Genomic DNA, 17,915 nt, shown 5'->3' with positions numbered 1-17,915 from the left:
CTGACCCCAATCAAACACTCCCAGGACAGGTACAGCACGGGGTTAGATACAGAGTAAAGCTCCCTCTACACTGTCCCCCATCAAACACTCCCAGGACAGGTACAGCACGGGGTTAGATACAGAGTAAAGCTCCCTCTACACTGTCCCCCCATCAAACACTCCCAGGACAGGTACAGCACGGGGTTAGATACAGAGTAAAGCTCCCTCTACACTGTCCCCCATCAAACACTCCCAGGACAGGTACAGCACGGGGTTAGATACAGAGTAAAGCTCCCTCTACACTGTCCCCCATCAAACACACCCAGGACAGGTACAGCACGGGGTTAGATACAGAGTAAAGCTCCCTCTACACTGTCCCCCATCAAACACTCCCAGGACAGGTACAGCACGGGGTTAGATACAGAGTAAAGCTCCCTCTACACTGTCCCCATCAACCACTCCCAGGACAGGTACAGCACGGGGTTAGATACAGAGTAAAGCTCCCTCTACACTGTCCCCATCAAACACTCCCAGGACAGGTCCAGCACGGGGACAGATACAGAGTAAAGCTCCCTCTACACTGTCCCCATCAAACACTCCCAGGACAGGTACAGCACGGGGTTAGATACAGAGTAAAGCTCCCTCTACACTGTCCCCCATCAAGCACTCCCAGGACAGGTACAGCACGGGGTTTGATACAGAGTAAAGCTCCCTCTACACTGTCCCCATCAAACACTCCCAGGACAGGTACAGCACGGGGTTAGATACAGAGTAAAGCTCCCTCTACACTGTCCCCCATCAAACACCCCCAGGACAGGTACAGCACGGGGTTAGATACAGAGTAAAGCTCCCTCTACACCGTCCCCATCAAACACTCCCAGGACAGGTACAGCACGGGGTTAGATACAGAGTAAAGCTCCCTCTACACTGTCCCCATCAAACACTCCCAGGACAGGTACAGCACGGGGTTAGATACAGAGTAAAGCTCCCTCTACACTGTCCCCATCAAACACTCCCAGGACAGGTACAGCACGGGGTTAGATACAGAGTAAAGCTCCCTCTACACTGTCCCCCATCAAACACTCCCAGGACAGGTACAGCACGGGGTTAGATACAGAGTAAAGCTCCCTCTACACTGTCCCCCATCAAACACTCCCAGGACAGGTACAGCACGGGGTTAGATACAGAGTAAAGCTCCCTCTACACTGTCCCCCATCAAACACTCCCAGGACAGGTACAGCACGGGGTTAGATACAGAGTAAAGCTCCCTCTACACTATCCCCATCAAACACTCCCAGGACAGGTACAGCACGGGGTTAGATACAGAGTAAAGCTCCCTCTGCACTGTCCCCATCAAACACTCCCAGGACAGGTACAGCGCGGGGTTAGATACAGAGTAAAGCTCCCTCTACACTGTCCCCATCAAACACTCCCAGGACAGGTACAGCACGGGGTTCGATACAGAGTAAAGCTCCCTCTACACTGTCCCCCATCAAACACTCCCAGGACAGGTACAGCACGGGGTTAGATACAGAGTAAAGCTCCCTCTACACTGACCCCAATCAAACACTCCCAGGACAGGTACAGCACGGGGTTAGATACAGAGTAAAGCTCCCTCTACACTGTCCCCCATCAAACACTCCCAGGACAGGTACAGCACGGGGTTAGATACAGAGTAAAGCTCCCTCTACACTGTCCCCCATCAAACACTCCCAGGACAGGTACAGCACGGGGTTCGATACAGAGTAAAGCTCCCTCTACACTGTCCCACATCAAACACTCCCAGGACAGGTACAGCACGGGGTTAGATACAGAGTAAAGCTCCCTCTACACTGTCCCCATCAAACACTCCCAGGACAGGTACAGCACGGGGTTAGATACAGAGTAAAGCTCCCTCTACACTGTCCCCATCAAACACTCCCAGGACAGGTACAGCACGGGGTGAGATACAGAGTAAAGCTCCCTCTGCACTGTCCCCCATCAAACACTCCCAGGACAGGTACAGCACGGGGTTAGATACAGAGTAAAGCTCCCTCTACACTGTCCCCCATCAAGCACTCCCAGGACAGGTACAGCACGGGGTTTGATACAGAGTAAAGCTCCCTCTACACTGTCCCCATCAAACACTCCCAGGACAGGTACAGCACGGGGTTAGATACAGAGTAAAGCTCCCTCTACACTGTCCCCCATCAAACACCCCCAGGACAGGTACAGCACGGGTTTAGATACAGAGTAAAGCTCCCTCTACACCGTCCCCATCAAACACTCCCAGGACAGGTACAGCACGGGGTTAGATACAGAGTAAAGCTCTCTCTACACTGTCCCCATCAAACACTCCCAGGACAGGTACAGCACGGGGTTAGATACAGAGTAAAGCTCCCTCTACACTGTCCCCCATCAAACACTCCCAGGACAGGTACAGCACGGGGTTAGATACAGAGTAAAGCTCCCTCTACACTGTCCCCCATCAAACACCCCCAGGACAGGTACAGCACGGGGTTAGATACAGAGTAAAGCTCCCTCTACACTGTCCCCCATCAAACACTCCCAGGACAGGTACAGCACGGGGTTAGATACAGAGTAAAGCTCCCTCTACACTGTCCCCCATCAAACACTCCCAGGACAGGTACAGCACGGGGTTAGATACAGAGTAAAGCTCCCTCTACACTGTCCCCCATCAAACACTCCCAGGACAGGTACAGCACGGGGTTAGATACAGAGTAAAGCTCCCTCTACACTGTCCCCCATCAAACACTCCCAGGACAGGTACAGCACGGGGTTAGATACAGAGTAAAGCTCCCTCTACACTGTCCCCATCAAACACTCCCAGGACAGGTACAGCACGGGGTTAGGTACAGAGTAAAGCTCTCTCTACACTGTCCCCATCAAACACTCCCAGGACAGGTACAGCACGGGGTTAGATACAGAGTAAAGCTCCCTCTACACCGTCCCCCATCAAACACCCCCAGGACAGGTACAGCACGGGGTTAGATACAGAGTAAAGCTGCCTCGACACTTTCCCAGTTTGGAGGCTCCATTCAGGCTGTTTTGGGATGTTCTGAGTTCAGTTGAGGTGCTGGAAGGACGCGGAATGAGGGGAAGGAGGGTGGAGTATGAGAGGCAATGAGTTGATGTCGGTATTGAGTGTGTCCTCGCCTGCGGTGTCCTCGGCGGTTTGCCTGGGGAGCGGGGGCGACCGCTCGTTACGGGTACTCGTAGTCGTATCCAAAGTGGACTGAATGCTCGAAGAGTTCCGCGTTGGTGTGGAGCGGAATGAAGCCCACCAGGTAGTCGTTCGCCCCATGTCCAATCGGAACCTCCCCTCTCGGGTACTGGCTCCTGGGATGCCGTCTGCGCCAGTATTCGAAGATCCTGGAAAACAACGAGAGAGGCTGTTGGACTCCGCGGAGAAATCACGTGAGAATTGTCCTTCCCGTCTCCCGCCGTCGCCCCCCCCCCGTGCTGGGGCAGGGAGGAGGGCAAACCACTCGGAGGGATGCGAACCGTTGGAATCCTTTACCCTGGAGCTAGAAACTAGCAGCTGGAGGGGGACATTCGGCCCTTCCAGCCTGGCTGCGCCATTCATTATGAATTCTCGGCTGAGTTTCAAATTCAGTATCCTGATTTCCCCCTTCCCCCCCCCCCCAGCATATCCCTCCAGCCCTTTAGCCCCAAGAGCTATATCTAATTTCTTCTGGGAAATAACACCATGTTTTGGGCTCAACTCCGTTCTGTGGGAGTGAATTCCACACATTCACCACCCTCTGGGTGAAGAAACTTCTCCTCGCCTCATTCCTGGAGTCATCGAGGTTTGCAGCATGGAAACAGGCCCTTCGGCCCACCCTGTCCATGCCGCCCCTTTTTTTAAACCCCTAAGCTAGTCCCAATTGCCCACGTTTGCCCCATATCCCTCTATACCCATCGTACCCACGCAACTGAACGCTTTTTAAAAGACAAAATTGTACCCGCCTCTACTACTGCCTCTGGCAGCTCGTTCCAGACACTCACCACCCTCTGGGTGAAAAAATTGCCCCTCTGGACCCTTCTGTATCTCTCCCCTCTCACCTTAAACCTATGCCCTCTAGTTTTAGACTCCCCTACCTTTGGGGAAAAGATATTGACTATCTAGCTGATCTGTGCACTTCATAAGAACATAAGAAATAGGAGCAGGAGTGGGCCATCTAGCCCCTCAAGCCTGCCCCGCCATTCAATAAGATCATGGCTGATCTGATAGTGGGTTCAGTTCCACTTACCCGCCCGCTCCCCATAACCCTTAATTCCCTTAATGGTTAAAAATCTATCTGTGACTTAAACACATTTAACGAGGTAGCCTCTCCTGCTTCATTGGGCAGAGAATTCCAAAGATTCACTACCCTCTGGGAGAAGAAGTTCCTCCTCAACTCTGTTCTGAACTGACTCCCCCGTATTTTGAGGCTATGCCCCCTAGTTCTTGTTTCCATTGTAAGTGGAAATAACCTCGCTGCTTCTACCCTATCCAGCCCCTTCATTATCTTATATGTCTCTATAAGATCTCCCCTCAACCTTCTAAACTCCAATGAGTACAGGCCCAGTCTACTCAATCCCTCCTCATAAGCTAACCCCCTCATCTCCGGAATCAACCTGGTGAACCTTCTCTGTACCCCCTCCAAAGCTAATGTATCCTTTCTTAAATAAGGGGACCAAAACTGCACACAGTACTCCAGTTGCGGCCTCACCAGTAGCTTGTACAGTTGCAGCAAGACCTCCCTGCTTTTATATTCTATCCCCCTCGCGATAAAGGCCAACATTCCATTCACCTTCTTGATCACCTGCTGCACCTGCAGACTGAGTTTTTGCGATTCGTGCACAAGGACCCCCAGGTCCCTCTGCATTATTTTATAGACCTCTATAAGATCACCCCTCAGCCTCCTACGCTCCAGAGAAACAAGTCCCAGTCTATCCAGCCTCTCCTTCTAACTCAATCCATCAAGTCCCGGTAGCATCCTAGTAAATCTTTTCCGCACTCTTTCTAGTTGAATAATATCCTTTCTATAATAGGGGTGACCAGAACTGTACACAGTATTCCAAGTGTGGCCTTACCAATGTCTTGTACAACTTCAACAAGACGTCCCAACTCCTGTATTCAATGTTCTGACCGATGAAACCAAGCATGCCGAATGCCTTCTTCACCACTCTGTCCACCTGTGACTCCACTTTCAACGAGTCCCAAAAGGTTTACCCCTTATCCTCAAACTGTGACCCCCTAGTTCTGCACTCCCCCCACTATCGGGAACATTCTTTCTGAATCTACCCTGTCGAACCCTGTTAGAATTTTATAAGTTTCTATCAGATCCCCTCTCACTCTTCTAAACTCCAGTGAATATAATCCTAACCCACTTAGTCTCTCCTCATGTGACAGACCTGCCATCCCAGGAATCAGCCTGGTAAACCTTCGCTGCGCTCCCTCTATAGCAAGGACATCCTTCCTCAGATAAGGAGACCAAAACTGCGCACAACACTCCAGGTGTGGCCTCACCAACACCCTGTACAATTGCAGCAAAACCTCCCTATCCCGATACTCCAATCCTCTCGCTATGAAGACCAACATACCATTCACCTTCTTTACTGCCTGCTGTACCTGCACGCTTACTCTCAGCGACTGATGCACCAGGACTCCAAGGTCTCACTGAGTATCCACCTCTCCCAATTTACACCCATTCCAGTAATAATCTGTCTTCCTATTCCTGCTACCAAAGGGGCGGCACGGTGGCACAGTGGTTCGCGCTGCTGCCTCAAAGCGCCAGGGTCCCGGGTTCGATTCCCGGCTCGGGTCACTGTCTGTGTGGAGTCTGCACGTTCTCCCCGTGTCTGCGTGGGTTTCCTCCGGGTGCTCCGGTTTCCTCCCACAGTCCAAAAGATGTGCGGGTTAGGTGGATTGGCCATGGCTAAATTGTCCCTGAATGTCCAAAGATGATGTGGAGATGCCGGCGTTGGACTGGGGTAAACACAGTAAGAAGTCTAACAACACCAGGTCAAAGTCCAACAGGTTTGTTTTGTGTCCAAAGATGATCAGGTTAAGTGGATTGGTTGTGCTATGTTGTCCCTTAGTGTCCAAAGATGCACAGGTTAGGTGGATTGGCCATGCTAAATTGTCCCGTAGTGTCCAAAGATGTGTAGGTTAGGTTAGAGGGGGAGGGAGAGGGGGAGAGGGGGAGGGGCAGAGGGGGAGGGGGAGGGGAGGGGGAGGGAGAGGGGGAGGGGGAGAGGGGGACGGGGAGGGAGAGGGGGAGGGAGAGGGAGAGGGGGAGGGAGAGGGGGAGGATAGGGTAGGGGGGAGGGGGAGGGAGAGGGGGAGGGGGAGAGGGGGACGGGGAGGGAGAGGGGGAGGGAGAGGGAGAGGGGGAGGGAGAGGGGGAGGATAGGGTAGGGGGGAGGGGGAGAGAGAGGGGGAGGGGGAGGGGGAGGGGGAGAGAGAGGGGAAGGGGGAGGGGGAGGGAGAGAGAGAGGAAGAGGGAGATGGGGACGGGGACGGAGTTAGGGATGGGGGTTAGGGATGGAGTTAGGGATGGAGTTAGGGATGGAGTTAGGGATGAGGTTAGGGATGGAGTTAGGGATGGAGTTAGGGATGGAGTTAGAGACGGAGTTAGAGATGGAGTTAGGGTTGGAGTTAGTGATGGAGTTAGGGATGGAGTTAGGGATGGAGTTAGGAATGGAGTTAGGGGTGGGGTTAGGGATAGAGTTAGGGATGGAGTTAGGGATGGAGTTCGGGATGGAGTTAGAGATGGAGTTAGGGATGGAGTTAGGGATGGAGTTAGGGATGGAGTTAGGGATGGAGTTAGGGATGGAGTTAGGGACGGAGTTAGAGACGGGGTTAGGGATGGAGTTAGGGATGGAGTTAGAGATGGAGTTAGGGATGGAGTTAGGGATGGAGTTAGGGATGGAGTTAGGGATGGAGTTAGGGATGGAGTTAGGGATGGAGTTAGGGATGGAGTTAGGGACGGAGTTAGGGACGGAGTTAGTGGATGGAGTTAGGGATGGAGTTAGGGATGGAGTTAGGGATGGAGTTAGGGATGGAGTTAGGGATGCAGTTAGGGATGGAGTTAGGGATGGAGTTAGGGATGGAGTTAGGGATGGAGTTAGGGATGGAGTTAGGGATGGAGTTAGGGATGGAGTTAGGGACGGAGTTAGGGATGGAGTTAGAGACGGAGTTAGAGACGGAGTTAGGGACGGAGTTAGGGATGGAGTTAGGGACGGAGTTAGGGATGGGGTTAGGGATGGAGTTAGGGATGGGGTTAGGGACGGGGTTAGGGATGGAGTTAGGGATGGAGTTAGGGACGGAGTTAGGGACGGGGTTAGGGATGGAGTTAGGGATGGGGTTAGGGATGGAGTTAGGGACGGAGTTAGGGACGGAGTTAGAGATGGAGTTAGGGATGGAGTTAGAGATGGAGTTAGGGATGGAGTTAGAGATGGAGTTAGGGATGGAGTTAGAGATGGAGTTAGGGATGGAGTTAGGGATGGAGTTAGGGATGGAGTTAGGGATGGAGTTAGGGATGCAGTTAGGGATGGAGTTAGGGATGTAGTTAGGGATGGAGTTAGGGATGGAGTTAGGGATGGAGTTAGGGATGGAGTTAGGGATGGAGTTAGGGATGGAGTTAGGGATGGAGTTAGGGATGGAGTTAGGGATGGAGTTAGGGACGGAGTTAGGGATGGAGTTAGAGACGGAGTTAGAGACGGAGTTAGGGACGGAGTTAGGGATGGAGTTAGGGACGGAGTTAGGGATGGGGTTAGGGATGGAGTTAGGGATGGGGTTAGGGACGGGGTTAGGGACGGGGTTAGGGATGGAGTTAGGGATGGAGTTAGGGACGGAGTTAGGGACGGGGTTAGGGATGGAGTTAGGGATGGGGTTAGGGATGGAGTTAGGGACGGAGTTAGGGACGGAGTTAGAGATGGAGTTAGGGATGGAGTTAGAGATGGAGTTAGGGATGGAGTTAGAGATGGAGTTAGGGATGGAGTTAGAGATGGAGTTAGGGATGGAGTTAGGGATGGAGTTAGGGATGGGGTTAGGGATGGAGTTAGGGATGGGGTTAGGGATGGAGTTAGGGACGGGGTTAGGGATGGGGTTAGGGACGGAGTTAGGGATGGAGTTAGGGATGGAGTTAGGGATGGAGTTAGGGATGGGGTTAGGGATGGAGTTAGGGATGGAGTTAGGGATGGGGTTAGGGATGGGGTTAGGGATGGAGTTAGGGATGGAGTTAGAGATGGAGTTAGGGATGGAGTTAGGGATGGAGTTAGGGATGGGGTTAGGGACGGAGTTAGGGAAGGAGTTAGGGGTGGGGTTAGGGATAGAGTTAGGGATGGAGTTAGGGATGGAGTTAGGGATGGAGTTAGAGATGGGTTAGGATGGAGTTAGGGATGGAGTTAGGGATGGAGTTAGGGATGGAGTTAGGGATGGAGTTAGGGACGGAGTTAGAGACAGGGGTTAGGGATGGAGTTAGGGATGGAGTTAGAGATGGAGTTAGGGATGGAGTTAGGGATGGAGTTAGGGATGGAGTTAGGGATGGAGTTGGGATGGGTTAGGGATGGAGTTAGGGATGGAGTTAGGGATGGAGTTAGGGACGGAGTTAGGACGGAGTTAGTGGATGGAGTTAGGGATGGAGTTAGGGATGGAGTTAGGGATGGAGTTAGGGATGGAGTTAGGGATGCAGTTAGGGATGGAGTTAGGGATGGAGTTAGGGATGGAGTTAGGGACGGAGTTAGGGATGGAGTAGGGACGGAGTTAGGGACGGAGTTAGGGATGGAGTTAGAGATGGAGTTAGGGATGGAGTTAGGGATGGGGTTAGGGATGGAGTTAGGGATGGAGTTAGGGATGGAGTTAGAGATGGAGTTAGGGACGGAGTTAGGGATGGAGTTAGGGACGGAGTTAGGGACGGAGTTAGGGATGGAGTTAGGGATGGAGTTAGGGATGTAGTTAGGGATGGAGTTAGGGATGGAGTTAGGGATGGAGTTAGGGATGGAGTTAGGGATGGAGTTAGGGATGGGGTTAGGGATGGAGTTAGGGATGGAGTTAGGGATGGAGTTAGGGACGGAGTTAGGGATGGAGTTAGAGACGGAGTTAGAGACGGAGTTAGGGACGGAGTTAGGGATGGAGTTAGGGACGGAGTTAGGGATGGGGTTAGGGATGGAGTTAGGGATGGGGTTAGGGACGGGGTTAGGGATGGAGTTAGGGATGGAGTTAGGGACGGAGTTAGGGACGGGGTTAGGGATGGAGTTAGGGATGGGGTTAGGGATGGAGTTAGGGACGGAGTTAGGGACGGAGTTAGAGATGGAGTTAGGGATGGAGTTAGAGATGGAGTTAGGGATGGAGTTAGAGATGGAGTTAGGGATGGAGTTAGAGATGGAGTTAGGGATGGAGTTAGGGATGGAGTTAGGGATGGGGTTAGGGATGGAGTTAGGGATGGGGTTAGGGATGGAGTTAGGGACGGGGTTAGGGATGGGGTTAGGGACGGAGTTAGGGATGGAGTTAGGGATGGAGTTAGGGATGGAGTTAGGGATGGGGTTAGGGATGGAGTTAGGGATGGAGTTAGGGATGGGGTTAGGGATGGGGTTAGGGATGGAGTTAGGGATGGAGTTAGAGATGGAGTTAGGGATGGGGTTAGGGATGGAGTTAGGGATGGGGTTAGGGACGGAGTTAGGGACGGAGTTAGGGACGGAGTTAGGGACGGAGTTAGAGACGGAGTTAGGGATGGAGTTAGGGACGGAGTTAGGGATGGAGTTAGGGATGGAGTTAGGGATGGGGTTAGGGATGGAGTTAGGGACGGAGTTAGGGATGGGGTTAGGGACGGAGTTAGGGATGGAGTTCGGGATGGAGTTAGGGATGGGGTTAGGGATGGGGTTAGGGATGGAGTTAGGGACGGAGTTAGGGATGGAGTTAGAGATGGGGTTAGGGACGGAGTTAGGGACGGAGTTAGGGATGGAGTTAGGGACGGAGTTAGGGACGGAGTTAGGGACGGAGTTAGGGACGGAGTTAGGGACGGAGTTAGGGATGGGGTTAGGGATGGAGTAAGGGATGGGGTTAGGGATGGAGTTAGGGATGGAGTTAGGGATGGAGTTAGGGATGGAGTTAGGGATGGAGTTAGGGATGGAGTTAGGGATGGGGTTAGGGATGGGGTTAGGGATGGGGTTAGGGATGGAGTTAGGGATGGAGTTAGGGATGGGGTTAGGGATGGGGTTAGGGATGGGGTTAGGGATGGAGTTAGGGATGGAGTTAGGGATGGAGTTAGGGATGGAGTTAGGGATGGAGTTAGGGACGGAGTTAGGGACGGAGTTCGGGACGGAGTTAGGGACGGAGTAAGGGATGGGGTTAGGGATGGAGTTAGGGATGGAGTTAGGGATGGAGTTAGGGACGGAGTTAGGGACGGAGTTAGGGACGGAGTTAGGGACGGAGTTAGGGACGGAGTTAGGGATGGAGTTAGGGATGGAGTTAGAGATGGAGTTAGGGACGGAGTTAGGGACGGAGTTAGGGATGGAGTTAGGGATGGAGTTAGGGATGGAGTTAGGGATGGAGTTAGGGATGGAGTTAGGGATGGGGTTAGGGATGGAGTTAGGGATGGAGTTAGGGATGGGGTTAGGGATGGAGTTCGGGATGGAGTTAGGGATGGAGTTAGGGATGGAGTTAGGGATTCAGTTAGGGATGGAGTTAGGGATGGAGTTAGGGATGGATGTTAGGGATGGAGTTAGGGATGGAGTTAAGGATGGAGTTAAGGATGGAGTTAGGGATGGAGTTAGGGATGGAGTTAAGGATGGAGTTAGGGATGGAGTTAGAGATGGAATTAGGGATGGAGTTAGGGATGGAGTTAAGGATGGAGTTAGGGATGGAGTTAGGGATGGAGTTAGGGATGGAGTTAGAGATGGAGTTAAGGATGGAGTTAGGGATGGAGTTAGGGATGGGGTTAGGGATGGAGTTAGGGATGGAGTTAGAGATGGAGTTAGGGATGGAGTTAGGGATGGAGTTAAGGATGGAGTTAGGGATGGAGTTAGGGATGGAGTTAAGGATGGAGTTACGGATGGAGTTAGAGATGGAATTAGGGATGGAGTGAGAGATGCAGTTAGGGATGGAGTTAGGGATGGAGTTATAGATGGAGTTAGGGATGGAGTTAGAGATGGAGTTAGGGATGGAGTTAGGGACGGAGTTAGGGATGGAGTTAGGGATGGAGTTAGGGATGGAGTTAGGGATGGGGTTAGGGATGGAGTTAGGGATGGAGTTAGGGACGGATTTAGGGATGGAGTTAGGGATGGGGTTAGGGATGGAGTTAGGGATGGAGTTAGGGATGGAGTTAGGGATGGAGTTAGGGATGGGGTTAGGGATGGAGTTATAGATGGAGTTAGGGATGGAGTTAGGGATGGAGTTAGGGATGGAGTTAGGGATGGAGTTAGGGACGGGGTTAGGGACGGAGTTAGGGATGGAGTTAGGGATGGGGTTAGGGACGGAGTTAGGGACGGAGTTAGGGATGGGGTTAGGGATGGGGTTAGGGATGGGGTTAGGGACGGAGTTAGGGATGGAGTTAGGGATGGGGTTAGGGATGGAGTTAGGGATGGAGTTAGGGATGGAGTTAGGGACGGGGTTAGGGATGGAGTTAGGGATGGAGTTAGGGACGGGGTTAGGGACGGAGTTAGGGATGGAGTTAGGGATGGGGTTAGGGATGGAGTTAGGGATGGAGTTAGGGATGGAGTTAGGGATGGAATTAGGGATGGGGTTAGGGATGGAGTTAGGGATGGAGTTAGGGATGGATTTAGGGATGGAGTTAGGGATGGAGTTAGGGATGGGGTTAGGGATGGAGTTATAGATGGAGTTAGGGATGGAGTTAGGGATGGAGTTAGGGATGGAGTTAGGGATGGAGTTAGGGATGGGGTTAGGGATGGAGTTAGGGATGGAGTTAGGGATGGAGTTAGGGATGGAGTTAGGGATAGAGTTAGAGATGGAGTTAGGGATGGAGTTAGGGATGGAGTTAGGGATGGGGTTAGGGGTGGGGTTAGGGATGGAGTTAGGGATGGAGTTAGGGATGGAGTTAGAGATGGAGTTAGGGATGGAGTTACGGATGGAGTTAGGGATGGAGTTAGGGATGGAGTTAGAGATGGAGTTAGGGATGGAGTTAGGGATGGAGTTAGGGATGGGGTTAGGGGTGGGGTTAGGGATGGAGTTAGGGATGGAGTTAGGGATGGAGTTAGAGATGGAGTTAGGGATGGAGTTACGGATGGAGTTAGGGATGGAGTTAGGGATGGAGTTAGAGATGGAATTAGGGATGGGGTGAGAGATGCAGTTAGGGATGGAGTTAGAGATGGAGTTAGGGATGGAGTTAGGGATGGAGTTAGGGATGGAGTTACGGATGGAGTTAGGGATGGAGTTAGGGATGGAGTTAGGGATGGAGTTAGGGATGGAGTTAGGGATGGAGTTAGGGATGGAGTTAAGGATGGAGTTAGGGATGGAGTTAGGGATGGAATTAGGGATGGGGTGAGAGATGCAGTTAGGGATGGAGTTAGGGATGGAGTTATAGATGGAGTTAGGGATGGAGTTAGGGATGGAGTTAGGGACGGAGTTAGGGATGGAGTTAGGGACGGAGTTAGGGATGGGGTTAGGGACGGAGTTAGGGATGGAGTTAGGGATGGAGTTAGGGATGGGGTTAGGGATGGAGTTCGGGATGGAGTTAGGGATGGAGTTCGGGATGGAGTTTGGGATGGGGTTAGGGACGGAGTTAGGGATGGAGTTAGGGATGGAGTTAGGGATGGGGTTAGGGACGGAGTTAGGGATGGAGTTAGGGATGGAGTTAGGGATGGAGTTAGGGATGGAGTTAGGGATGGAGTTAGGGATGGAGTTAGAGATGGAGTTAGGGATGGAGTTAGGGATGGAGTTAGGGATGGGGTTAGGGACGGAGTTAGGGATGGAGTTAGGGACCGAGGGACGGAGTTTGGGATGCCCGGGGAGCAGGAGGAGGGGGAGGGGAGCTGGGGAGAGGGAGGGGTGCATGCGTTAGAAATGTCAGCGATGTGTACCTCGCCCAGGACAACACGGTCGCGACACTCCCCGACCGAGGGGGGGAGAGGTCAGAGTTTCACTCACTTGTCAACGTTGACGTGGATAGATGTGAAGAGCGGGTCATTGGCAGCCTGATGGGAAAACAGCAAGGTGCCACCACAGAACACATGGACCGCATTATGCATGCAAATACCCCAGTCTGTCGGGTTGAGTGGATCGATGAAGCCTGAGTGAGAGACAGAGAGAGAGAGGATCAATGGCACAGAGTATTCATCAACTGAATGGACCCAGAACGCCCCTCTGCCCCTGGAGCCCAGTCTGGGAACCCTCCTTCCCGCTTCCAACTCTGTACACCGCGTCAGCTCCCCGCATCTACAGAACGGTGCCAGCACAGTCAAAGAGGCCCGCGCCTCGCCCCCACCATCTTAGGACGTTAATCCCCTCTTCCTCACGTAGCTGGACTCCAGCTCACAACCGTTTCATTCAAGTCAGACCCTGTACGTCCATCCATTGCATGGGTCCGCTCCAGTTTCCACCCCCACACCCAACAATGTGCAGGTTCGGGTGGATTGGCCATGCTAAATTGTCCCTTAGTGTCCAAAGATGTGTAGGTTAGGTGGATTGGCCATGCTAAATTGTCCCGTCGTGTCCAAAGATGTGTAGGTTAGGGGGACTGGCCATGCTAAATTGTCCCTTAGTGTCCAAAGATGTGCGGGTTAGGTGGATTGGCCGTGCTAAATTGTCCCTTAGTGTCCCAAAGATGTGTAGGTTAGGGTGGATTGGCCATGGTAAATTGTCCCTTAGTGTCCAAAGATGTGTAGGTTAGGGTGGATTGGCCGTGCTAAATTGCCCCTTAGTGTCCAAAGATGTGTAGGTTAGGGGGATTGGCCATGCTAAATTGCCCCTTAGTGTCCAAAGATGTGGAGGTTAGGGTGGATTGGCCATGTTAAATTGTCCCTTAGTGTCCAAAGATGTGCGGGTTAGGTGGATTGGCCATGCTAAATTGTCCCTTAGTGTCCCAAAGATGTGCGGGTTAGGTGGATTGGCCATGTTAAATTGTCCCTTAGTGTCCAAAGATGTGCGGGTTAGGTGGATTGGCCATGCTAAATTGTCCCTTAGTGTCCCAAAGATGTGCGGGTTAGGTGGATTGGCCATGTTAAATTGTCCCTTAGTGTCCAAAGATGTGCGGGTTAGGTGGATTGGCCATGCTAAATTGTCCCTTAGTGTCCAAAGATGTGTAGGTTAGGGTGGATTGGCCGTGCAAAATTGCCCCTTAGTGTCCAAAGATGTCTAGGTTAGGTGGATTGGCCATGCTAAATTGTCCCTTAGTGTCCAAAGATGTCTAGGTTAGGTGGATTGGCCATGCTAAATTGCCCCTTAGTGTCCAAAATGTGTAGGTTAGGTGGATTGGCCATGCTAAATTGTCCCTTAGTGTCCAAAGATGTGTAGGTTAGGGTGGATTGGCCATGCTAAATTGTCCCTTAGTGTCCACAGATGTGTAGGTTAGGTGGATTGGCCATGCTAAATTGTCCCTTAGTGTCCAAAGATGTGTAGGTTAGGGTGGATTGGCCATGCTAAATTGTCCCTTAGTGTCCAAAGATGTGTAGGTTAGGGTGGATTGGCCATGCTAAATTGTCCCTTAGTGTCCAAAGATGTGTAGGTTAGGGGGATTGGCCATGCTAAATTACCCCTTAGTGTCCAAAGATGTGTAGGTTAGGGTGGATTGGCCATGCTAAATTGTCCCTTAGTGTCCAAAGATGTGTCGGTTAGGGTGGATTGGCCATGCTAAATTGTCCCTTAGTGTCCAAAGATGTGTAGGTTAGGGTGGATTGGCCATGCTAAATTGTCCCTTAGTGCCCAAAGATGTGTAGGTTAGGGTGGATTGGCCATGCTAAATTGTCCCTTAGTGTCCAAAGATGTGTAGGTTAGGTGGATTGGCCATGCTAAATTGTCCCTTAGTGTCCAAAGATGTGCGGGTTAGGGGGATCATGGTTAGGGCGAGAGGGCAGAAGAGAAAGATGCTCTCCTGGAGAGTCAGTGCAGACAAGATGGGCCGAATGGCCTCTTTCCACCGCATAGGGATTCTACGATGTCCCCGTCCGCAAGCCCCCACCCCCGTCCTTACCCAGGACGCAGCGGGAAGACTCACCAGCCCACCGACCCCCTCCTCCCCTCCTCCCACAACCGGCCCCGCACTCCCGAAACGCCAGCCGTCCCTGAACCCGTCAGGTCTCTGCCAATCCTTACCTTCCAGCGCACAGCGGAAGGACGATCTGGAGTTCACGTTGTATGGGGGACTGTCGTACAGGGAGATGTTGAGACACGCGTAATAATCTTGCCACGAGGGAAGTCCTCTGAACACGGAAGGCGGGATGTCCAAATTCCAGCGATTCTGCCGGGTAATTCCCAGCTCATTTCCCAGTGGGCAAACCAAGCTCATGCTGCCCTCCAGCACCCCATCGTTGGTGCAGTAGGACTGAAAGCAAACAGATCCATCAAACACTCCCAGGACAGGTACAGCACGGGGTTAGATACAGAGTAAAGCTCCATCTGCACTGTCCCCCATCAAACACTCCCAGGACAGGTACAGCACGGGGTTAGATACAGAGTAAAGCTCCCTCTACACTGTCCCCCATCAAACACTCCCAGGACAGGTACAGCACGGGGTTAGATACAGAGTAAAGCTCCCTCTACACTGTCCCCCATCAAACACTCCCAGGACAGGTACAGCACGGGGTTAGATACAGGGTTAAGCTCCCTCTACACTGTCCCCATCAAACACTCCCAGGACAGGTACAGCACGGGGTTAGATACAGAGTAAAGCTCCCTCTACACTGTCCCCCCATCAAACACTCCCAGGACAGGTACAACACGGGGTTAGATACAGAGTAAAGCTCCCTCTACACTGTCCCCATCAAACACTCCCAGGACAGGTACAGCACGGGGTTAGATACAGAGTAAAGCTCCCTCTACACTGTCCCCCATCAAACACTCCCAGGACAGGTACAGCACGGGGTTAGATACAGAGTAAAGCTCCCTCTACACTGTCCCCATCAAACACTCCCAGGACAGGTATAGCACGGGGTTAGATACAGAGTAAAGCTCCCTCTACACTGTCCCCATCAAACACTCCCAGGACAGGTACAGCACGGGGTGAGATACAGAGTAAAGCTCCCTCTACACTGTCCCCATCAAACACTCCCAGGACAGGTACAGCACGGGGTTAGATACAGAGTAAAGCTCCCTCTACACTGTCCCCCATCAAACACTCCCAGGACAGGTACAGCACGGGGTTAGATACAGAGTAAAGCTCCCTCGACACTGTCCCCATCAAACACTCCCAGGACAGGGACAGCACGGGGTTAGATACAGAGTAAAGCTCCCTCTACACTGTCCCCCATCAAACACTCCCAGGACTGGTACAGCATGGGGTTAGATACAGAGTAAAGCTCCCTCGACACTGTCCCCATCAAACACTCCCAGGACAGGGACAGCACGGGGTTAGATACAGAGTAAAGCTCCCTCTACACTGTCCCCATCAAACACTCCCAGGACTGGTACAGCATGGGGTGAGATACAGAGTAAAGCTCCCTCTACACTGTCCCCATCAAACACTCCCAGGACAGGTACAGCACGGGGTTAGATACAGAGTAAAGCTCCCTCTACACTGTCCCCCATCAAACACTCCAAGGACAGGTACAGCACGGGGTTAGATACAGAGTAAAGCTCCCTCTACACTGTCCCCATCAAACACACCCAGGACAGGTACAGCACGGGGTTAGATACAGAGTAAAGCTCCCTCTACACTGTCCCCCATCAAACACTCCCAGGACAGGTACAGCACGGGGTTAGATACAGAGTAAAGCTCCCTCTACACTGTCCCCATCAAACACTCCCAGGACTGGTACAGCACGGGGTGAGATACAGAGTAAAGCTCCCTCTACACTGTTCTCTATCAAACACTCCCAGGACAGGGACAGCACGGGGTTAGATACAGAGTAAAGCTCCCTCTACACTGTCGCCATCAAACACTCCCACGACAGGTACAGCACGGGGTTAGATACAGAGTAAAGCTCCCTCTACGCTGTCCCCCATCAAACACTCCCAGGACAGATACAGCACGGGGTTAGATACAGAGTAAAGCTCCCTCTACACTGTCCCCATCAAACACTCCCAGGACAGGTATAGCACGGGGTTAGATATAGAGTAAAGCTCCCTCTACACTGTCCCCATCAAACACTCCCAGGACAGGTACAGCACGGGGTTAGATATAGAGTAAAGCTCCCTCTACACTGTCCCCATCAAACACTCCCAGGACACGGGGTTAGATACAGAGTAAAACTCCCTCTACACTGTCCCCCATCACACCCTCCCAGGACACGGGGTTAGATACAGAGTAAAACTCCCTCTACACTGTCCCCCATCACACCCTCCCAGGACACGGGGTTAGATACAGAGTAAAACTCCCTCTACACTGTCCCCCATCAAACACTCCCAGGACACGGGGTTAGATACAGAGTAAAGCTCCCTCTACACTGTCCCTGTTAAACTCTGGGGTATGTCCAGCCCATCTCCTCAATCTCTCCTGATGGGGACAATCCCCCTCTTCCCAGGAACCAGTCCTTCCTCCCCCTTGAGGACAAGGATATCCTTCCTCAGGTAAGGAGACCAGAAACTGGACCCCAGTGCCTCAAGAGTGATCTCCGGAAAGCCCTTTTGAATTATAGCGTGTTCTCTCTGCCCTGATCCTCCAGTCGTTCTCTGATCATTTCTAACGTCCTTCCTACTTACCTGCTCCGACCTTACGTTTGTCCTCAACAGCCCGGATCCCTCCAACTGCCAACGTTTCCCAATCTCTCAACACCAGAAGAAAGTTCCCGCTCTTCCATTATCCCTTGCCAACTTGGGACGGTGTCTTCGACTGGCT

The 17,915-nt window shown here is 52.3% G+C and overlaps 1 protein-coding gene across 1 annotated transcript in view; it reads right to left on the bottom strand.

Moving 5' to 3' along the window:
• Positions 1-3,182: 3,182 nt before the first annotated feature.
• Positions 3,183-17,915, bottom strand: part of LOC144487827 (tyrosinase-like) — a 15,614-nt gene continuing 881 nt past the window's right edge. The window contains exons 2-4 of the mRNA XM_078205900.1: positions 15,236-15,464; positions 13,073-13,214; positions 3,183-3,351 (exon numbers count right to left, since the gene is read on the bottom strand). Coding sequence (XP_078062026.1) covers positions 3,183-3,351; positions 13,073-13,214; positions 15,236-15,464 — 540 coding nt within the window. The remainder of the gene's footprint in view (positions 3,352-13,072; positions 13,215-15,235; positions 15,465-17,915) is intronic.

This window comes from Mustelus asterias, unplaced genomic scaffold (assembly GCF_964213995.1).
Source record: "Mustelus asterias unplaced genomic scaffold, sMusAst1.hap1.1 HAP1_SCAFFOLD_1064, whole genome shotgun sequence".
NCBI lineage: Eukaryota > Metazoa > Chordata > Chondrichthyes > Carcharhiniformes > Triakidae > Mustelus > Mustelus asterias.
This window is presented reverse-complemented; position numbering and strand designations above follow the sequence as displayed.